At 35.6% G+C, this 24,295-nt stretch overlaps 1 protein-coding gene across 2 annotated transcripts in view; it reads right to left on the bottom strand.

Moving 5' to 3' along the window:
- Nucleotides 1-2,128: 2,128 nt before the first annotated feature.
- Nucleotides 2,129-24,295, bottom strand: part of fstl1b (follistatin-like 1b) — a 38,750-nt gene continuing 16,583 nt past the window's right edge. The window contains exons 3-11 of one of the 2 annotated variants that reach the window (XM_042730851.1): nt 13,920-14,024; nt 12,341-12,470; nt 10,967-10,999; nt 9,711-9,841; nt 7,388-7,506; nt 6,563-6,675; nt 5,359-5,469; nt 5,082-5,170; nt 2,129-3,705 (exon numbers count right to left, since the gene is read on the bottom strand). In XM_042730851.1, the coding sequence (XP_042586785.1) occupies nt 3,664-3,705; nt 5,082-5,170; nt 5,359-5,469; nt 6,563-6,675; nt 7,388-7,506; nt 9,711-9,841; nt 10,967-10,999; nt 12,341-12,470; nt 13,920-14,024 (873 nt within the window). In that variant the 3' untranslated portion in view covers nt 2,129-3,663. The remainder of the gene's footprint in view (nt 3,706-5,081; nt 5,171-5,358; nt 5,470-6,562; nt 6,676-7,387; nt 7,507-9,710; nt 9,842-10,966; nt 11,000-12,340; nt 12,471-13,919; nt 14,025-24,295) is intronic. The other variant, XM_042730852.1, reaches the window with a different exon arrangement.

Here is a 24,295-nt window from a genome sequence, read left to right as displayed (position 1 = left end):
TGCTTAATATTTTTTTGGAACCTGTGATACTTTTTTTCAGGATTCTTTGATGAATAAAAAGTTAAAAAGAAGAGCATTTATTTAAAATAGAAATCTTTTCTAACAATGTACACTACAGTTCAAAAGTTTGGGGTCAGTAAATTTTATTCTTTATTTTTTTGAAAGAAATTTAAACTTTTATTCAGCAAGGATGTGTTAAATTGTTAAGAAGTGATAGCAAAGATCTGTATTGTTAGAAAAGATTTATATTTTGAATAAATGTTGTTCTTTTTTTACTTTTTATTCATCAAAGAATCCTGAAAAAAGTATCGCAGTTTACAAAAAAATATTTGGCAGCACAACTGTTGCCAAGATTGATAATTCTAATAATAAATCTGCATATTAGAATGATTTCTCAAGGATCTGGAGTAATGGCTGATGGAAATTCAGCTTTGCATCACAGAAATAAAGGATTAAAGGATATTAAAATAGAAACCATTATTTTATATTGTAATAACATTTAGCAAGATTACTGTTTTTTTTTTAATCAAATAAATGCAGCATTGATAAGCATAAAATACTTTTTTTTTTTAAATACATTACATGTCTTACTGATCCCAAACTTTTGACCGGTAGTGTATGTACATATACAGTATATAGCACTTTTCTAAGCACTCAAAGCACTTTACATTGTGTGGGAGGAGTCTCCTCATTCACCACCAATGTGCAGCATCCACCTGGATGATGCGACGACAGCCATAATGCGCCAGAACGCCCACCACACACCAGCTTATTAGTGGAGAGGAGACAGAGTGATGAAGCCAATCAACAGATATGGGGATTGTTCAAAGACCATGATGGTCAGAGGCCAATGGGCAAATTTGGCCAGGATGCCGAGGTCACACCTCTACTCTTTTTGAAAGATATCCTGGGACTCTTAATGACCACAGATAGTCAGGACCTCGGTTTAACGTCTCATCTGAAAGACAGTGCTTGTTGACAGTATAGTGTCCCCGTCACTACACTGGGGAGTTAGGACCCACACAGACCACAGGGTGAGCACCCCCTGCTGGCCTCACAAACACCTCTTCCAGCAGCAACCTAGTTTTCCCAGGAGGTCTCCCATCCAGGTACTGACCAGGCTCAACCCTGTTTTGGTTAGGTGGGCAACCAGTCTTGGGCTACAGGGTTCTATGGATGACGATTATTGGTGTACGGTTTATTGTGTGCATTTGTCATGCGTGTCTCATCAGTAAAGCTGGTTCCGTGATTAGCGGTAAATATCCGTCACCTGTTTTCAAATGCACCGGGAGTTCATACACAGAGCCGTAGTTCACTGACAAGCTACACAATATCGTGTTCATAATCGAATGCGATTAATCTCAATTATGAACAGAATATTGCGTAGCTTGTCAGTGAAGTACGGCTCTGTGTATTAACTGCCGCTCCCGTTTGAAAACAGGTGACAGACATTTACCGCTAATCACGGAACCGGCTTTACTGATGAGACACGCATGACAAATGCATGCGATTAATCGTGCAGCCCTACTGCCGATACAACTGTTGTATAACAATTATAATTAGAGTGCTTTCTATTTCAATCATTACTAATAAGGATTCTAATCACAGAGCTCTCTAATTAAGTTAGAGATAAAAGTAAATATTTTAAGCTAAAACGGCTTGCCATACTAGAACTCTTGAGTTGCCTAACATATTTTATACTACAAATAACTCAAACAAACTTTCCTTTCTTCTCTTCTAGAACGACATATCCAGTTTCTTATCTTTAAAATCCATGAAATTAATCAAAACCATTTATTGTCTTTAGTTTTTAGGGCCCTTTTGCTGGTTATGCAAGCACAGCTTATTTCATTATGCAAGAAGTCAGCGAGTTTCTTTTCGTAACCCATCCATCTTCTGTTTTATCTATAGGGTCAGTTCGAGGTGGCAGAGTTTTCATAACTTTGACTGTTTATTTTTTTTAACAGATAGTACATTAATTAGGATATTTACCAAACTAGTCATATTTTGTATTTGAATTGTAACATGTTTTGTTTATCAAAGGGTCGTACCTTTTTTTTATCATTACATTATTATTAGCACAAATAACATTTCAAATAATAATCAGATAAGTAAAACAAAACAAGAGTTTTTACAATAAAGTGTTTTAATACTGCCCCATTGAATAAGACAATCATACAGACATATAAAAGGCAATTGCTAGTTGTCTACCGTAATACTGGAAAATTCATGTGCACTGTGTCCTATATTAGGTGGTTTATACCTACAGAAGAAGCCACTTCATCCATGGCACACGGTTTGTTTGTGTATATAAGGCACTCATTACCACAAAGGATCCGTATACTGCTAGTGGAATTTAGTGGAAATTAAACGATCTAACACACACACACAGACACACAAATGCATTTTGCATACATACACACAAATTCTCTAGAGTGGGTAAGAATGCAGCTACACTACAGAGGCAATAGCGAATCTAATCCTTATTCTGACAGTTTTTTTACGTAAAAGGTATAAAGTAGTTGCTGGGTCCAGAGTAGTGGTACACCTGGAGGTTTTCGTACAACAATTTAAACATCCTAAACATCAGGCTTTGGTTTCAGATCACTCCATCTGTACTCAGTCCCAACAGCTTTATTTCTTATAAATCTGGTTTGTTAGTTCGTTTTTGGTGGGACTGAGCACAGCGTGAGAGTTTCAGCATGAACTGCCTCTAGCAACTAATATAAATACAAGCTCAAGCGTAGCCAATGCATCTGTGCAGCAGGTTTCTACTAATGGAGGTGATCTACTCTAATCGAAGCCGCTAATGGCAGAAAAAGAATGTTAGCCAAGTAATAATAACATGGTGGGTTTGTTTTCCCAAAATGATATTAAATTCAAAGGTATTGCCTGCTCTCTCCACTGAGCCACGCTGTCTCTGCTTCTAGTGTTGTATATCCTACCGAGCGTTATCTACCGTCTAAAGCAAGAGAGCAAAGCAGCAAACAGAGGAATACTAACATTAGCACCTTTACGAAAGGTCTCAAGACTATGACTGCCTTCAAGATGAGAGTGAAAGAGAGAGCGGCCACGATTAGCTTCATTTAGTTTGCATTTACATCCATCAAGCTCCTACTAGCATGAGTATCTACCATCTGACTAAAGGATATCTCTCGTTCTGAAGCTCTAAAAACATAGTTTGATGGATGAACCCGTGTTGTTTCGCTCTCTCAGCATCACTCTCGAACCATATCCTGTTCTTTTTTCATTGCCATTGTCTCAATAAAAATAAAAAAATAACATATGTCCACATATAACTGTAGATAGACAAACAAATAAATGGTATAAAGAATGATATATAAAATCAAACAATAGTGAATAAAACAAGGGCCCCCATTATAAAGTGCCAAGGCCTGTTTGGAGTGACACAATCAATTTACAGCACTCAAAGACACACAAATGAACCAACAAAGCTAATGAAATACGTAGAAAAGTAAACCGTAACATAAAACACATTAACCAGAGAATAGATGCAGTATGGATAGCAATAAAAGTAATAACCTATCTATAGAAAATGGTGTGATTCTTCCATTAACAGTACATAATCTCAGGAATCCTGATTGTGATCAGTAGGAGCGGAATTCGTCCACGTCATCTCCCTCCTTGTGTCTCTGTTCTAGTTTAGACCTCCTTTGTGCTGGTCTTCATCTTCTCCACAGTCTCCTGAAGGAAGGAAAACGTTAAGTCTGCCTCAGGCAATCAAACTGACTGCATCAGCTTATATTTCACTCTAAAAAAATCAAAAAGCATTTAGTAAAATGACATGTAACAGCCCACAAGGAAGGTCACCACCTGCAGTTTACAGCCCTCTAAAAAGTGTATTAGTCAGTTGAAATGACAAACTAAGTCCTGCCTCAGGCTCAGGGAAACCTGCCTGGACTTGAACTAGCCAGTTCTGGATTTTTGTGTCATAATATCTACACATCAAAACACCACTTACTAGGCAAGTCCCATGATTTTGGGGTTAATGTTACTTCACTTTACTTATTTTAAGAGCATAAGTGTGAGAGCATTAAATTCTCCTTAAATCGGCAAGCTCCAGTTTGACTGAGTGATTCAGTGTCTGTGTGCCTGCATCACATTATGTGAAGTGATAAACACTAAGTAAAAACACATTTTCTGAATGCTGTCTTGTAAGGCATAACTGTAATGTTTAAAATGGAAGCCCACAAGTGACCAGTTTTGAAGATTACGGGGATACTCCACCCCAAAATGAAAATTTTGTCATTAATCACTTACCCCCATGTTGTTCCAAACCCGTAAAAGCTCCGTTTGTCTTTGGAACAGAATTTAAGATATTTTGGATGAAAACCTGGAGGCCTGTGACTGTCCCATAGACTGCCAAATAAATAACAGCGTCAAGGTCCAGGAAAGTATGAAAGTCGTCGTCAGAATACTCCATCTGCCATTAGACGTGATTACTGAATAAAGTCGTTATTTTTGTTTTCTTCGCTTACAAAAAGTGTTCCCGTCGCTTATATAACCCAGATTGCATGTCTTTTGTCTGTTGAAGTATTCTGTGTACTACTTTCATACTTTCCTGGACCTTGACACTGTTATTTACTTGGCAGTCTATGGGACAGTCACAGGCCTCCTGGTTTTCATCCAAAATATCTTATATTGTGTTCCGAAGACGAGCGAAGCTTTTATGTGTTTGGAACGACATGGGGGTAAGTGATTAATGACAAAATTTCATTTTGGGGTGGAGTATCCCTTTAAACACAGGCAGCACCACACAGAGAAACTTAGCTTACTTAATGTTTAAAATGTTGGCTTACTTAAAATATTTGGTAAGTTGTTTTTCATTTGATTAAATTACACTTCTGTATTAAATATTAATTTCTTCTTCTTTTTTTTTGGTAGTGTATGTTTTATTAAATTTTTCCAGGGCTAAATTAAATATTAATGTATTTATTTATTTATTTATGGCATTTTTAGAATTTATTACCCAGGACATTCAAGGATAGATAGGAAACAATTTGACATTTAATTTATAATGAATGAGATTGATTTGGTGTGAATGAAGTCAGTCAGCTGACCTGATGCTTGTTGAGCTCAGCCACACGGCGGGTCCATTCCTCTTCAGTCATCTCCTGATCCCCATCAGTGTCAATAACTGGGCTTTTCTCTGTGGAGAGAGTCCGTCTCATTATCTGTTTATTATAAAGTGGGATCAGTACTGCTCATGCGGAGTTGACAAGTCATATTTCTATGGCCTGTATTATTGATGCTTCTTTCGCTTTGACTAGAGAGCAAACTGGCACAGCTTACCCCACTCTCTCCTTTTCTATCCTGAATTCGGTGATTTAAACTCACCATCACAAGTCATGGCAGTGCAGACCCAGTTTCCACATGCGCAGACGCAGCGGTTGCACTCCACCTGCGTCTCAGCTCCATCCTCATAGGTCTCATCTTCCAGAGCACACTCTGTGATAACACAAACCATGTTACCACAATCATTTTCGAAATAAGGCTACAAAAATTAAATCTTGATCACCAACACAAAATCAGAAAAAGCAGTCTTGCATTGCATGGCTGTGTCTGCAACTAAATAACTGTATGTCTGTGTCCCAGATTCCCAAATACAAAACAGGAAATCACTGTGGAATGACTACACTGCTACAACCATCCAGGAGAAACTAGGGTAAATGAATATGACTGAAGAGTGCTGTTCTCAACCATCATGGCAGTCCAAGAAGCCAGGACATCTGCTTTTGATTCTGATCTCATATGACATGCTATAGTTTACTGTGTCAACTGAATTTATAAATGTCATATATCCTTCTTTTGATCTTTATATTCTTCTCTAGTATGTCTTTTTATTTCCTGAGCAGTGTTATTTTTGTATCGTTTATATATTATTATAGTATTCATATTTTGTATTAGTTTTAGTGTCATTTATATAAGTTGTTGTTTTTAATATCTCTATTTAACTTTAATTTATTTTTATATTGTAGTTTTATTTGATTTCAGATTTATTTTAATTACCAAAAACAATTTTTTATTTGTTTTAGTTTCATTTATCAACATCAGCAGTGGTTTTGAGTTTGCATGTGTAAAAGTTGCTTCATATGATGCCAGAGAAGGCAGCTCCTCCCACTGAACTTTCACCTAGTTCTGCATGTGGAGCCTGAGGAACCTTCAGTGGAAGAGCGGAAAACCCCGTGCGCTCCCTCTCTGCCTCACAGAACTACAATTCTGGGAAAACATCAATAAGGAAGCAAAATGTCCAACTCTGAAAGAATTAAAATTGCTCCCAGACAGTAAAAAAAAAAAAAAAAAAAAAAAAGCACCATGGCTTTATTTACACTGCTACTAAATCTTGACTGTCCGCATTGTCATTATGCAAGTGATGGAATTGTTTGTTCGCATATGTGGCTTGAATTTCAGCTGTCATGTGTTTTTGTGCTGCTCTGAGTTTCTGGATGCAACAACATTTCGGACTTTTGCCTGCTGCCTCAACAAAGACTTTGTAAACTCCATGCTGGTGCAGACTGATGCGAGACAGACGGAGACTCACTCTTCTCAGGAGGGTTGAAGCCTGGTTTCAGGCAGTTGAGGAACTCATCAAAGCTCAGTTTCCAGTCTGCGTTCTCATCTGAGAGCTCAATAAGAGCGTCCACACAAAGACTCCTGAGAGATACATGTAGGGATCGTTTATACATTCCTTTCAGAAAAACACATTTTATTCAGATGTGATCACAAAAATACAAGACTTGTTTGTGTTTTCAATACACTATCTAGCTAACCAGATATGCAGTAGTGAACAGTTGTGCAGTGAAATGTTTGCTTGGCTTTATCAGTGTTTGTAGATGGAGTTTTTCCCCTCTGGCTCATCCTGACAGACGGATGGACACAGACTCACATAACCTCTACTGTGAGAGAAACAGGAAGAAGTTCAGTGTGACAGAGATGATTAGAACGATGGTGTAGGCTAGGGATTGTTCACTCAAAAATGTAAATTCATTCCTCATTTAGAAAAGAGGATATTTTGAACTATATCATAGCCTCTCTTTTGCATTCCAATGAACAGTTGTGTTTAAATATTGTAGACAATATGTGCAAATATGTCACAACAGACTGCATTTTGTAAACTACTGTTTAAAAGTTTGAGTTTGGTCAAATCAAAAAGTTATACTAAAATCAGTAATACTGTGAAATATTATTACAATTTAAAATAACTATATTTCTATTTTAATATATATATATATATATATATATATATATATATATTTTTTATTAAATTCTTACTGACCCCATCTTTTTGAACGGTAGTGTACATGTGCACACTAGTTCTGTGTGGTTATGTGACTGTGTGTATGTGTGTTTGTGTGTGTGTTTTCACCTGAGCAGGCGGTTGTTCTCCTCTTCAGCGTAAGAGTTCATCTGAACCGCGGTTTCATTGTGCTGAATGAACTTGAGCAGCTCTGCAGAATCCAGCTGAGAGTCTCCGCTATCATAATTCTATAAGAGACAAAAAATTATTTTTGCACACTTCAGTTTCAGTCAGGTAGCAGTTTCAGCAGGGTTATCATCTGTGTGTTATTTGAAGAGAGGAACAGGAAATGAGACTGAAAGGGGATTGGGACTCTGAGCGCTCTCTGTGCAGTTTGCTCTGATAACTGATGTGTCTGATGATCTGATCATTTCAGCTATCTATTGAGTCATCTGCAAATGTGTGTATGGCAGCAGGTCTAGATGAGAGAAGAAGCCAGATTGTGTGCTACAATATATGGACCCTTTTCACATTTCCAGGGCTCGCAAAAGAAAAAAAGTCATCATATTTGGGGAAACTACAACAAATAATATTGTGTTCACTTTTGCTCCAATAGCAAAAATAAATAAATAAATAAATCTGTGTTTCTATGACTTTACAAAAGAGGTAAAACATTCGAGAGATTGATTACACTGTTCAGAAAAGAGAAAGATGTCAAATTTGCCATCAATCTCTAAGCGTTTGTGTTTGAAACATATATATTTCCAGTGTTAATAACTGTGGAAACACGTCATTCCATTCTGTAAAAAAGATCTATAGTGATAAACATGCACGGACACCTAAAACAGCCATAGAAAAGTCTTCAGGTTATACAGACACATAGACCCGTGATCATACATCAGCTACTTTGAAACTTACACATCATGCTGTCATTTTAATCTTATCTCAGCAGTTTGTCAGGAGAATGTACTCTGCCTGCTTCAGCTGATTTTGACACGTTCACCAATAAACAAGAGGTAAAGGTTTATGACTGAGTCAAACTTAAACAAATTGGAGGAATAGTTCACCTAAAAATGACAATGTTGGCATCATTTATTCACCCTCATGTTGTTACAAAACTCTGTTTCTTCTGTGGAAGACAAAAGATTATATTGTGTGTAAAGTTTCTGCTCTTTTTGTCTATACAATTAAAGTCAGTGGGGTCCAAATCAACATTTGACCCCACTGACTTCCACTGTATGGGAAAAAAATAAATATATTTTTGTGTTCCGCAGGAGAAAGAAAGTCATACAGATAATAACAGAAATTCATTTCTGGGTGAACTGTCCCTTTAATTATTTTAGAGAAAGATGTCTAACAGATAAAGCTGATTTGATAAGCATATGGATTATTGGATTGGTGATAGTGTTCAGTCAGATGTATGGATTGTGCTGACAGTTTTACAGGCTTGTTCATCAGCTCTCTGAGTGCAAAGGTGGGCTAATATTGAAACAGACTGATTCATCAAAAAAGCATGAACTGCAGCTATGCAAACAGAAGTGGTTTTAGGTGTATTTTACACGCCTTAGGAGGCTGTCAAAGAAATGATGTGGTGCGTCCTGAATGCACTTTGAAGAGCGGCAGGAGGGCACAGAGATTGCCTGCTGGAGGGTAATATACACAAAGCCTTGATGATGAAGGGACCAATACAAATGGCTGCTTTTATGCTGCAAAAAAAATCTCTTTTCTTTAAATACACTGAATATGCTTCCGTCAGTCATCAAACATTTGTGTTTGTACATTTATAGACATTTGGAAACCAAACTGTTCACATATAATGTTCTGCTTCTGTTATGATGTTAATAATTCTGCATGTTGCTTTATATGTTATTTTGAGAATATGTTTGAAATGTTAAGCCAAGACACCCAAATAAATAGGGTAAAAATTGGCTAAAAAAAACAACAACTAATAAAAACAACCATACTTCACTAGTTGATTGATTACATTAAGAATTGCATAATTATTTTTTTTGTAATGAAATGGCATAAATATGCAAATAAGTCATATAAACTGTCTAATTAAATATACACTAATTTGCATAATGCTCAAGAACACTTGAAATCCAGATTCAAAACAGCAAGAAAATAAACACATTTGCACCATGTTTTTAGGAATAAAATGTTAATGTCAGGTGAATGATACATGAACCCCCTTGTAAAAAAAAGTTTGGTGTAAGTGCTACTGAAGTGGCTTTTCACTTTGAGAAAACGACCTTTGAAATTATGTATTGTAACTGAACTCTACAGATAAAAATAGATGTTAAACAACACATTATAAGACACAAATAGCCCAAAATCTCAAAACTGACCAGTGCATGAAAAACTATGTTGTTGCCTGAAGGGTTGTGACCTAAAATACTTCTCTATACAAATTCTTGCTGGTTTAATGTTGTAAATGACTGTCTGCACACACCTTGAAGTACTTGAGGAGGATATCAGTGAAGTTGGAGCCCTTCGTGAACCAGCCGTCTGGAACAACCTCGGTCTGCAGCCAGTCGATCACACGTCTGCGCAGCTCATTACGGTCAGCAACATAACACACAACTCAGACAGCACACACACACCACCAGACGAGAGGATAATAAATAGTTAGAAAGAAATACAGATACACGAGTCTACATATATCAGTCATGTTAATGGATGTGTCAGATTTAGTTTATCCTCTTAGGATCCAGCAACCCGTTTCTGTCCTCACCAGAGAACATTTGATTAATGAGATCCACTCGTACATCTTGAAGAGGACTTCTTAGAAATGTTTGGGAGTTTGGCGATTATGCCAACTTCCTATCCTCGGATTTTAAGATTTGTGTGATATATCATGTTGGATTTCATAATGTCTGATATTTGAATTAAAACAATTTTAAGAGAAAAAAACTGGAAAAGTACTGGTAATTCTCTGCCAGGACATTATCTGTTAAGTTTATGGACCCTAAAACACAAAACAATATAATTTCAAATTCAAAATACAGGTAAAACACCTGTGAGAAATCAATACAGGAAATTCCATGATGGTAAGTATGTTGTGCCTTATTTTATAAACTTTCTTGTATAAACTTATGTTAAATAAGATCAATAGATATACTGTAACAAATGTATTGTTCATTATTAGTTAAAGTTAGCTTATGGATTAACTGACTTTAACTAATCAAACCTTATTTTAAAGTGTTACCAAATTATGTAAACAAATCATTCTGTAACATTGGGTTTTGAATTCTGGTTAGTAAATGAACTATGAACCTATGACGTGTAAGCAATGCTATGTCATGCGTGTATACTAGTGTGCATACAAAAATACAACATATAAAGATCTTAATAAACATTTGTTTCAATATTTCATCCATCAATTGTTACATCAATAAGTTAAAATCGGTCTTCATTTTTCTCAGTAGAGAACTTACAATAAACTACAAATACTATAACAACATAAAAACGGCAAAGACTAAATAGTAAAAACTGGGTCCTAAGAGGTTAAATACATTTTCTACATCTAAGCAGTGCACAAGTAATTCCACTGTAGCCACGTCAGAGAGGTTATGTCTGCTCTCAGTATCTACGAGCTCATAATAAGTTGCTAATTAATGGTAATCTGTGCAGCAGGCGGATAAGTAGAGTCATCACAGAGCCCTCCAGCTTGGCTCTGAGCCCACGCGGGGTCATAATACAACTCACCTGGGCTGGCCGCGGCTTTCTCCTGCTTCTTCTCTGTAGGAGACAAGATAAACAAGATAACCGTGAGTGGAGCGATGCCTCACCCCGAACAATCTGCATGTAGTTACAGCTGAATCTTCCCTTGGTTATCACTTGAGCAGCTGCTTGCATCAAATATAGGTAAGAGGTCACAGCGTCACCTCAAACATGTCATAATGCAAGAATATAAGGGTCAGAATAACATGATATCAGAATGAGACCTGGATTTCACCGTATGTCCAACGTCCAATGAGCCAACGCTCTCTGCTGAGATGGTAATAAGTCTAAGAGGTCGACTGACGAGAACTAGAGAGAATGTCCTGTTCCAGTCAGATAAACTGTTCCCAATGGATCTTAGCAGGTGGATAAGTCTAATTACATGATGTTAATACATGATGTTCCTTCAGCAGAAATGTGTGATGAAGCTTATGCTTTATTTATTAGAATGATTTCTGAAAGATCATGTGACACTGAAGACAGGAGTAATGATGCTGAAATGCCAGCTTTGCATCATAGAAATAAATGATATTTTTTTTTAAAGCATATTCAAACAGTTATTTTAAATTGTAATACTTTACAATATTACAGATTTATTGTATTTTTTATCAAATATACACAGCCTTGCTGGGCACAAGATACTGCTTTCAAAAACATTAAAAACTTTTGAACAGTAGTGTGTATATGACTATTATAATGTAAGAAAAAAGAAAACCATTATTGCCAGTTACAATTGATATTTACTTTAATGCATTTACACCAATAAATGATATGGTTTCCACAACATCGCTTCGAAACCATGAGCATTTCCAGACTTTAAAGAGGGCTCTCTTTTAAACATGTATGTAAATATATGTATAATTATAGATTAACTTTAATATTGTCCATAGAACTATGTTGCTTCTCAGGTTAAATTATGGTGCATTTTGTCCTAATTGGTTTATTTTGTAGTCATTTTTTTCATAGATACACTTTTTTAACTAAAATAATGCTCACTGCTGGTGAGTTTTGTTTGCTAAGTGATGATATTTGTGCATGCATGTTTAACAACTGGTGCTAAAATTTCTCCAGGGATATGAACTACCACTGCAAACACCCTGCAGATTAATTGTTTTCTAAAGATTAAATCTTTATTATAATGTGATGATAACAAGTTATGATTAGACTTGAGTCACTCACAAATCTTAGCTTAGTTCTTAAGCTAAGAGTAATATTTCTATCTTATGCATCTTTGCAAGTTCATGCAAAATCAGTGCACATGTAATAATTTTCACAGAAAGCAGAAAGGTATTTCCAGTCTATATTAGGTTGCATGTCTGGAGTTCATTCCTGTTTTCCTCCATGTTTATCTCCACACACCTTTGCAGTGTCCGTCATGGGCTACTTGGATCTTGAGACCAGTAAGGCAGGCGTCACGGTGCAGCTCGCAGTGGTTACGGTATGTTTTTCCATTACTGCCACACACTGAGCGCTTATGAGGCTTGCATTGCTGCAGGAGAACACAACATACTGTTAACAACACAACAATTTAAACTTATTTTCTGTTAACTGCCACATCAAAATCTGATCCTTGTAAAAAAAAAAAAAATGTATATGTAATGTAATTAAATGTTTCTCTCACACCTCTGGCTGGAAGCTGACATTAAGCCTATAATAATATGAAAGCATGGGGCCTGCTGGTGGCGGGACAATAGGGTGATTGTCTGTGTGTTACATGGAATATTTTTTGCTGTATAATCTGCTGAGCTGAGTAGACACACGACATGGTATATACATCACACATGACCCCAATCCCACACACACTTCTGTTATTGTGTGAAACTGTTTGACACTTTGTTGTTCAGAGCAACTTTGACTTAAAGTCTAATAAGCCTAATAATAAAGCATCAGCAATGCAGATCAACTTAATATTTGCTCTGTTGGTGGAAAAACATCAGGAAAGGGAAAAGTTTCTAATGGTGAGGATTTATTGATGGTGAAAGAAGTGTACTTCAAATCTTAAAAGTACAGTATATTAAAGAAAGATATTATATATTATATCTTAAAGAGGGCACACTTTCATGAATGTTTCCTAAAAGATTTAAGTGCACTTTGTAATAATGTTAAATTTAAAGTTTTACTTTAAACAATATTTGTTTCAATAATCTATTGTCATTTTAACGTACACTTTTCTGATGTGTTGATTAACATACTAAAACACATATAAAGTACTTTAAATTATAATTTTACTTAAGAATGTTAATTGCTAATGCAATAAACTGCAATTTCATAATTAAAAACGTGTAAAAAATATTTAAATACATGACACAAGTTTCAACAGAAATAGCATAAAATTATATTTTAGTTTAGTACACTTTAACCAAATTTCAGAGACATAAAATAGAAGCAATTATGAAATTACATATAAAGATGTACACGTAAGACCTACTTAAGTATGCCAAAAAGCACTCTTAATTTCAGCTAGGTGCATTTAATATAGATTGAAACTATAATGCATTTTAATTTATTTGCTATTAACATGCAATTAAATGTCTGTAAATATTACATTCAGTTTGTACTTAAGTATATATTTTTTTAATTATTTTATTTCCACCATGAGTATAAGTGTTTTTAGGAGTAGGCTAAAATGTACTTCTTTTCACAATCCAGTGTTTCCCCAGTCATCGAAAACCAAAAATGTCAGAGAATTTTAAAACCCTGGAAAGTCACGAGGCGGAACTTATTGAAAGTCATTCAAATTTCCATCATCAATATACTTTTTTACTTTAGATTTACTCAGCTTTAAATATTTCATCAGCTATAAATTGCTTTGTAGTAAGCGCATTGACTGCAGTCTCTCTAAAATGTTTAAAATTCCTCATCCAGTCATCCAAAGGAATAAAAGTCAAGGAAGTTGACTAGCCAAAAGCCTGCATATTTCTTCCAGAAGGTTTCTTACCTCAATGCACAGACAGCTGGGCTCTCCTTTCTCATTCACGGCACACTCTCTCCCAGCACCACAGAACACATTAGCACACACCTTTGATTTGCTCTGAGTCTCCTGCTGAAACACAGAAATAAACACCATCAATAAAACACACAGCTGCAAACTCTAATTTAGTACTGGGCAGAAATAAAATGAGTTTGTACACATAAAGATTCTCACCACCAGAGGGCAACTGCTGCAAACCTTAATATTTTTAAACGTGCAGTTATCACCTAATAATATACAAACGCGAACTTGCATCTCTATATTCAGTATACATAAAGTTCACTTCTTCTTTGTAAAGGATGTTTTGTGGTTTGATATCTCATGAAACTAGCCACTAAACTAGAAGCTTTCGAAACAGAAACTCGCACTGGTACAGGACCACAAATTCATGTTCACCACAAACATAGGCAAACACACGTCTACTTGCTGTTTCTCTCTCACACACAGTGTTTGTCGGTGTCCAGGGACAGAAGATTGATAACTATCTCCGAAAATGGCCGAACTCTCTCCTCAACAAACACTCTGACACCAGTTTCCCTGACAACTAACATTAGCGGTTCTCCTTCAAAACTAGGACAACTACAGAAGTGGAACAGCAACCTCTCATGCTATAACAGATGTGTGCCCCACAAGGTGCAAATGCATACCTAATATACAGTGTTGGGGAGTAACTAGTTACATGTAACGGCGTTACATAATTTAATTACAAAATAAATGACACTGTTACAGTTACTGAGAAGAAGAAAAAAATGTAATTACGTTACAGTTAGCCTACTTCTGAAACTGCTAATAATTACATATATATGATTGATTTCTTTCCCAAATTGCATTGACTGCTTAAAAATAGGAGACACCAATGTTTTCAGTGATAGCTATGCAAAGATTTGATTTCAAAAACAGTACTGTAGCTATTAAACGATATCTTGTTATTATTTTAAATCTGTATTTAACCTCAGAACGATCTTAAACTAAAACGAGGTGCTAAAGTCTGATTTTGTGGAGGCTGTCCTTTAAAAGTAAATTATTATAATCTTTAATTCAAGTTATGAAGGATTTTGAAAGTCTGACAGTAATCAGAGTTGAGCACTACTTTAAGGTTAACTCTGCCTGCCATAAAAGTTTGAAAATGATTAACAGTTTAGAAAAAATTAGATTTTTTATTTTTTATTTTAGAAATGTAATTTTAGAAAAGTAATCAAAAAGTAATCAAATGTAATCAGGTACATTACTTTATTAAAGTAATTAAAATATTTAAACTTCTTATTACATTTTAAATAAGGTAATTTGTAATCTGTAAACGATTACATTTCCAAAGTAACCTTCCTAGCACTGCTAATATTAACCATTTATAACAGTTAATAAATGCATTTTAACGATAATTTATATTATATACTAATATCTGCTAAATGAAAACTAGTTTTTGTTGCTATTTAAACTGCTATTTAATTTATTATACAATTAAGAACAAACGATTAAGAACAAACTAAATCTAAAACATTATTACAAATATACATTTGAACATAAACAAGATGTTTAATATGCCAACATGAACAAATGGACTAAATTATAATAAAAACTTTCTATTCTATTCTATTTCTTTCTATTTAAGCTTTCTATTCATCAAAAAATGCTGAAATGCATCACAATTTCCACAAAAATATTAAGCAGCTGTTTTCAACATTGATGATAATAACAGTTTCTTCAGCAGCAAATCAGCATATTAGAATGATTTCTGAAGGATCATGTGACACTGAAGACTGGAGTCATGATGCTGAAAATTCAGCTTTCCTCTCATAGGAAGGAATTAATTACATTTTAAAATAAAATTGCAGTATTTCACAATATTACCATTTTACTAGAAAAACCTTTTCAACAATCATACAGACCCCAAACTTTTAAAAGGTATTCAATGCATTTTAGGGTTAAATCATCATTATCAATAAAACATAATTGAGCAAAAAGGCTATCAAAAGTGAGTTACACTCTTCGACCAGCAGATGGAGCTCTTGATACACAGCATCTTAAAACACAACGAAATGGAAGAAGGCATCCTGTATAAACGCCACAGAAAGTGTTCAAGTGCATGTTTAAAACAGACACTGGATCCCAGTCCGTAACTAGATTAGACATCTTTGGTGTTTTTACACTGTTCTTGTTACACTCCTTTGTCCTACTGAACTTTCTCTCCGGTCATACCTCTGAAATGTTTGATTTATGTGCAAGGTCACTGAATCTGCCACAAATTCCCTTGTCTTTCCTCTTTCTCTGCCTTTTTTCTTTGTGTTCCCAGCCACAGGACCCCAGTCTCCACATCACAGCAAAGTCATGTGAATACAGTGCTAGCCAATCACGTGCTGCCAAGTTGTGCCTGGAGTAACGATTTAAGAGTTTCCTGAAATACCCCTCCTGCTTTCCAAAACCTCCCTAGCGTCCAACTATAATCAAATGCAGTCTGTTGTGTGTGTGTGTGTGTGTGTGTGTGTGTGTTTTCAAGAAGGGTGTCGTCACATCTGAAATCTGGCCTGTTCTTTCCATTCCCATGAACTGTGATTGCTGGTTCCACCCTGACTAACTAATACACACACTTACACACTTACACACACTTTACACACACACACGGACGAACCCTTCCCCCCTTCCAGCTCATGCATGAGTCATACAATGTAAGCAAACTTTCCAGGGGAGATTTTCTACATTCATGTCGGCAGTTTCAGAGGAATATGGTCAGAGGGAGTCTAAAGCAGATCAACAATCATTTCTAATCACAATCTGCTCCATATGAGGTCATCAGAGGACTTTCAGACACAGCGCTGGCATATTAAAAGTTTATGGGATATTCATTTGAGAGAGTTTTGTCCCGACAATAAAGGTAGATAATATTGCGGACCAGCGGTAACAGAGGTACATTAAAGGAGATAGAACAAAACCGAGCCTCATGCATAAATGAATCTCCTTCTCTACAGGGAAGCCATGCTGACATTTAAACGAATGAACGTTGTAGCGTGCTTTAGCTAAATCAAATCAAAAAGCAGATATGTTTCCATGACAACCAGGCAGGAGGGCTTGAAAAGAGCCATAAAATTTACTGTAGGAGAGAGTCAATGAGAGATGGGGTACAAGATGCCCGCAGCTGAACTATGACCTCCAAAATAACATCGCAAGCATGATGCTGTTTCACTGTCTCTGATGATTCTTATCCAGCTTATGATATCTCGGTCTTTCTGAAAGTTGTTTCATTTATTGATAGTATATTGCTTTTACAAATATGTATAATCATGCTTACACATTGCACAAATTTTTAATGCAATAAAAATATCGAAAATGGTGTAAGACTTTTCAGAGGAAATACACTAGCATTAAAATTTTGGGGTAAGTAAGAGTGATTTTTCATTTTTTCAAAAGAAATTGAGCAAGGATACATTTAATTAATCATAAGTGACAGTAAAGACATTTATAATGTTAGGCAGCACAATTTTTTCAACATTAATAATAAAAATATGTTTTTGAGCAGCAAATCAGTTTATTAGAATGATTTCTGAAGGTTGACTGGAGTAATGATGCTGAAAATTAAACTTTGCATTATAATACATAAATTATATTTTAAAATATACTCAAATAGAAAAACTTTCTTTATAATATTTCACAGTATTGCTGTTTTTGCTGTATTTTTGATCAAATAAATGCAGCCTAGGTAAGCATGAAAGACTTAAAAAACCTTTTAAGTTTAAACCTCATTAAACTGTATTAGATTTATGTCAATAATCCATTTTTTAAATCAATTTAGGGAAGAAATAGCAAGAAAACTTAACAACCCTTTTCCCCCCTCAAATAAATTCACCCTTTTTTAGGAATGTTAAGGTATTTTTACTGGAAAACAAAAAAGAAAAACAAAAACTGATTTAAAGTTTTTTTGCAGTCAAAATGCAATCAAGCTCAGGTGCTCAGGAGTTGTGGTTGAAATGAAGTGGGTACAGATGAGTAGTTGAGTGGGAAACGAGTCTTTTCCCCTAAACACATCTGAGCTGTGTTGCTGTTGTTTATCCAGAGGGCTGTTCTGGCAGACCGAGGGGCCGCTGTGATTGCCACGGAGAGAAGACAGAGAGCAAACATTCCTGGTGCAGAAGAGTCGAGGAATGTGCGGTTGTGTCTGACTCATGAATCATGACCAAACAGAAATGTGTCCCGCTCAACCGGATCACATTTAATATAGCTAACACATACACTAATGCATTGCTATATGACAAACGACAGTGTCGGCAGAGGTCACGGTGCCATAGTGAGAGTTAAAATGCAAATCAGTTCACGTTCATATTAAAATATGAAATCAATCTCCTCACTCATTACTTATAATGACATGAATTACTCTCTGTCCCCCTTTGACCCAGTGGTGTAGAATTGGGTTTAACACTGGTAAAGACATTTAAAAAAAACAAACAAAAAAACAGCTACTGTATATAAAGTATGCAGGTGTGTATTCAGATGCAACACACACGAGCTACATAATTGCTAGAGTAATATTAAATCAGCCTGACCGCTAGACATTCTCAGCGCAGATGTTGGTCAGTGGCTGTTAACCAAATGCTTGCAGTGTTAATATAAGTTTAATATAGTGAAAAACTGTCATGTGGGTTTGTGCCTCAGGCAAGGAAGAGGCAACTCAGTTGAAGCAGCTCCGAGCGTGTGCATGTGCATGTGTCTGAAATGGTGTTCACAGTGTCTCTGTGCAATCAGTTTAAACTTGACTGCCATTGTATTGTATTGGTAACTGTATTGATAGGTGCTTCTCATTTGCATATTACTGAACTACGCCTCACTGTCAAAAGTCTGTGCTGCTAATGTTGCCTGAAATTGCAAACTCTCATTGAAAATGAATGACTGAATGTGTGAACTACTTAAAATTTAAATTCTGTCATGTACTCCTTCTCATGGTTTCAAACCTATACGATTTTCTTCTGTGGAACACAAAAAGGAGACACAAAATATTTTGAAGAATGTTGGTAACCAAACAGTTTCAGTTCCCGCTGACTTCCATATGTAAAAAAAATAAAAAATAACAAAATAAATAAATGCAATGGAAGTCAATAGGAACTGATCCTTTTTGGTTTCCAACATTCTTTAAAGTGTCATGAACTGAGAAATCAAAATTCTCTTACACTTTTGATCTGTAAGAGGTTATTGTACTATAAAAACATCCTGTAAGTTTTAGAACTCAAAACATTCTCATTAGTCTAAAAACAGCTTATTTTAAAGCCAGTCTGCCAAAACAACAGCTTGTGGAGTGTTCCACTCTATGATTTAATAGTGTGGCTAAATTCCACCTCCGCAGAAGAAGATCAACGCCTGCTTCTACATCACTGCCTGATTAGCCCCACCCACCAATTCTACATCACGGCCTGTTTAGCCCCGCCTACTGATTCACGCACATAGTAGGTAAATGACAAGAGCAGCAAATCCAGGTCTGTGCAGAAACCAAATGATAAACTTTATTTGAATTTATTTTTTAATGAAGATCCAGACCACGTCAATAAGACCTTGGTCCTTTGTTCAATAAATTTTACCGTGGAATCGTTTACAAACAAGGCACAGTTAGACGCAGAAGGAGAACACCAGGCTGTGTAGCGCTAGTGAGACTTGTACACTTATTTTGATTTGTAAAATGTCTTAATGCCAAGTGTAAACGCAGCCTAACAGACGATGCTGTCCTGACTATTTTGGATCTGAATGTCGCAACACACAAGTGTGAGTGTGAGTTTTTATTACGTGATCACTATTGCTTTGTCTGTTATTATAAATCGTTTGATATGTACTGAGTATTCATGTGTTTTTAACCTAAATCAAAGCAGCATCTACTTGTGAAGGACATATAGTATCAAACATACACAAGCCAATCATAGCAGTGGGCGTTTACTTCCGAGTCTATAAGCCACACTATTGACGAGTGGCAGAGAATAGCTGAAATCTCTCTGGACCGGACGACAGCTGTTCATTACGACTCTGAAAACGGTTGAGACAGTGGTACTGTGGGACTAACAAACATTGAAACTAAAAGGTCAGATTATACAGATGTACAGTGTGAGATAATCAGCAAACTGCAAGGCAGTTATTACACTAATTTTAATTATTTCATTGCTTTAATTAAAATGACCGATTTAGGCCACAACAAGCTGTTGATGATCAGCCCAGAAGTTTAGTGGGTACATCCTACGCTTGTTCAAATGCATCTATGAGGAAAGTGTGGAGAAGACATAATCAGGAAATAATAGAAATGTAGAAGAGACAAGAAAGATGGAAAGTGTTGAGGACAGCTAGAGGGAAAAGACCCAGTGTCTTGGGAGGGAAGAGAGCTCCAATTAAATAGCAATGCCTGAGAGAAAGAGTCTTCAGCTACACGCTTCACCCTTACAAAGTTCTGCATTTATAACCTTTTCTTTTTGAAGTGCAAATATAAAAATACAATTAATCTCATATGTGCATGCAATACTGTTCAAAATGTTGGTGTCGGTAAGAATTTTTAAATGTTTGTTTTTCTGTTCTCACCAAAGCTGTGTTTATTTAATCAGAGTAAAAAATTAATTGGGAAAAATTATTATAATTTGACATAACTGTTTTCTATTTCAATATATTTGAAAATGTAATTTATTCCTGTGATCAAAGCTGAATTTTCAGCATCATTACTGTGTCACATGATTCTACAGAAATCATTATAATATGCTGATTTGCTGCTCAAGAAACATTTTTTTTTTAGTATTGCCAATGTTGAAAACAGGTTTTTTTTTTTTTTTTTTAATGGTGATACAGGATTATTTTATGAATAGACAGTTCAAAACAACTGCCCTTTTGATCAATTTAATGCATCACTGCTAAAGGCAAGTATTTAATTATTTTTTTTTTTATAAAAAAAAAAAGCTTACGAACCCCAAACTTTTGCATGGCAAACCTTTTTTCCTATAGAATTCCTATAACTAAAATATGTGTCCTACACAAGCTAAAACAACTCTAAAACTCTAAAATATGGATGCTGAATTATAAGTTGGTGACTTCTAGTGTTCCAAAGAGAATTTTTAAAGCAAGAACATATAAAGCTTTCAAGACTTCCTGAGTTCTGAGGTTTGTGAAGAGATGGTATATGCCTCTTGCAGAAGCAGTAACTCACAGAAACTTCATTTTTAATAGCTGAATTCCTGATGTAGTACTACACTTCCCAAATTCCTGAAGCGAGATCCACCAATCAAAAATTCACTGTTACCATAGAAACAGGAATGGTGGTCACAGCCGTGAGTTCTTGCAGGCTAGCTGAGCTTGCTTGCCACATACCATTGAAGAGATAACTCTCATAAAAAAATACATCTGTCATCACTCACTCACCCTCATGTCACTCCACACTGACAGCTGAGCTTTCCTTGCTCAGTGGAACACAAAAGTAGAAATTCGGAAGCATGTGAGCAACAAAACCATTGACGGTAGCCACCGACATCCATAATATTTTTTCCCATACTATGGATGTCAATGGGTACCAGCAACTGATTGGTTACCAACATTCTTCAAAACATCTTCTTTTGTGTTCAGCAGAATAAACAAACTCAAAAAAGTTTGGAACAATTTGAGAGTGCAAATAATGACAGAATACATTTTGGGGTGATGTACAGATATACATTTCACTATGGGGATTTTATATACGTTATATCTCCATCTACCCAGAGAATGTATGTCTTCTATATATGAATGCAACCTTACAGTAAGAATTGGGGTGGGTTAATCAGAATAAATTATTTGAAAAGACTCGAATACGTTACCAGAAGGAAGACCGTCATTTCACCTAAAGATACATTATATATAATTTGAAGGGGTTAAAATGAATAAATAACTAAACATGCATGGATGAATCGTTTACTATAAGATCAAAAACCTGAATTTAGAAAATAGATAGGGTGAATGCCTTTTCATTTTCATGCCTACTCAAATTTTATATTGGTTTGGTTCTTTGAATGCTAAAGCATTTTATGGAATGGCCACATATGGAGAAAATGAACAGGAAAGATGCTTCCCAAGGGCGCTGAAAAAATCATTTTTCCTGTCCTTGTCTAGTCCACGGAGATATGTTTGTCACATCTCTGTCATCCAGCTATCTGTTCTCATTTGTTCCTATGGACCTTGGGACCTATGGAAGAACAGTACAGAGCACCTTAAAACACCTCTCTTTCATAATAGTCCAGATAACATGTTACATTGCAACCGAAGATAACAGTCACCCATTTTCTCTTACAATAAAAGCAGAATCATGTCCTGTCTCAGTGAAAGAGTCTCACATGGCTTCAATCTTTCATTTACTTTACTCTTTCCTTTTATTTCTCCTCTACTTGTTTTCGTCTCTTTCTTTATCACACTTTACTGAATTTCATAAATTAGGCTTCCAGGAGCAGAGCATTATGCAGTGCTGACTACAAGTGTATAGAGGGCAAATGCAGACTCTCAGCAGAGAAAGGAATAAATTGCAGAATGAATAGGCTGAGAGAATGACAACAGGAGAAGAAGGAATATTAGTTTCAGGGGAAGAATTAACAGGCACATACAGAGAGCAGTGACTGATAGATTGAGGAAAGACTGAACCCAGGGCTGCAGGTTAACTGACTTCACGATGCAAGGAGGAAAATGTAGATGACAGCTTTTTATTTCTCCCCTTGATATTTCCCCCATCATACAATCTCCACTCCATGTTGGATCTCTATTCACCCAGAGAAAAGCACATTTCTGGACTTTCTCACTCCACAAACTGATTTAAAGAGTGTGTGACTATCTGTGGCTTCATAATGGAGATCGTCGTCAGAGCAGAGAGAATCATGACCTGCTCGTCTCACCACAAAAATGACTAAACATCACATTTCCCTTCACAGTGTTTGCACATATGCAGTGCAAAAAAAATCTTATTAAATATTTCAGGATATTTTTGTGCCTGCATATTTTACATTTATAACATGTATTAAATTAACTGATATAATAATCCCTTAAAATACCTGCACAGTGCTGAACACACAAATACAATGCATTTGAAATGTAGCATAAACCCCCTCTGTACATAATAACTGTTAAATATAATAAAAATAACTGATAAATCACTATAGTAATAGAAATCTGGGAAGACTTTTTTCTACCTTAACATATATGACTCATATTTTTGCATTAAAAAAGCAATATTATAAAGTGTAAGGCAATTTATAATTTTTATTTTATTTTAGAAAATGTTTGTTTTACACTACCATTACATGTATTGAAATCCAAATAAATCTAATATAATTTTAAACATACAAAATCATCAGAAATGTTTTGAACGATTTTAAAACTTTAATTTCATATTACATTGATCAAAAGTGACAGTAAAATAATTTATAATGTTACAAAAGAATACCGTCCTTCTGAACTTTCTATTCATCAAAGAATCCTGAAAAAAAAAAGTTCCATAAAAATGTTAAGCAGCTCAAGGTTTTTTTTTTTTATATTGATAATAAGAAATGTTTCTCGAGCAGCAAATCAGCTTGTTAGAATGATTTCTAATGACTGAAAACCAGCTTTGCAATACAGGAACAAATTACATTTTAAAATATATTATAATAGAAAATACTGCAGCCTTGGTGAGCATATGAGCCTCAACCTACTGTTAACCAAATAGCAGGTGGTTTTTACTGTATGTAAGCATAATTGAGTATAATTATGCAATGTATTATGCAACGTGAGCATAATCATGCCATAAGTGACATTTGAATTGCATCTCATTCTGATCTGTGTTCAGGTTTACGTGATTCTTCCACATCATTGTTTGCTTCCAGCTCTTAGTTAATGACATCTGAATAATTAGCAAACATCTTTTAGTTACCAGTTGCTGAACCACCACGTTTTCAATTACCTTTTGCCAACACAAAAGCAACTCAAACTAAACATACATATTAAAATATTTCATTAATAATTCTAACATTATATTTTAAATTTCAATGTATATATAAACTGTAACCAGTGGAGCTTTGCTAATGGATAAAATTGATGTACCAGCACTAACATTATGGCAGCACACCATGCGTGAGTCATTTCACTTGTGAAAATGTACTTGTAAGTTGAATCTTTAATTACTGAAAAAGCTGCATGCTAAAAAGGCTGACGTTTACTGATGAATTTGCTGGAACCAGATAATATGCTGTCCAGACCGCATCACAAAAGCGGGGTGCACTTCAACAGAAGACCTGCGTCAGTGCAAAAACATCATCTGACATGCACAGCTAGTCCACAGCTAGTGGTGCCACTTATCTTAAGACAGCTTTCACTGTCTTTGCTTTTAAAAGCAGTTTAGTAAGAAT

Source organism: Cyprinus carpio, chromosome B9 (genome assembly GCF_018340385.1).
Source record: "Cyprinus carpio isolate SPL01 chromosome B9, ASM1834038v1, whole genome shotgun sequence".
NCBI lineage: Eukaryota > Metazoa > Chordata > Actinopteri > Cypriniformes > Cyprinidae > Cyprinus > Cyprinus carpio.
This window is presented reverse-complemented; position numbering and strand designations above follow the sequence as displayed.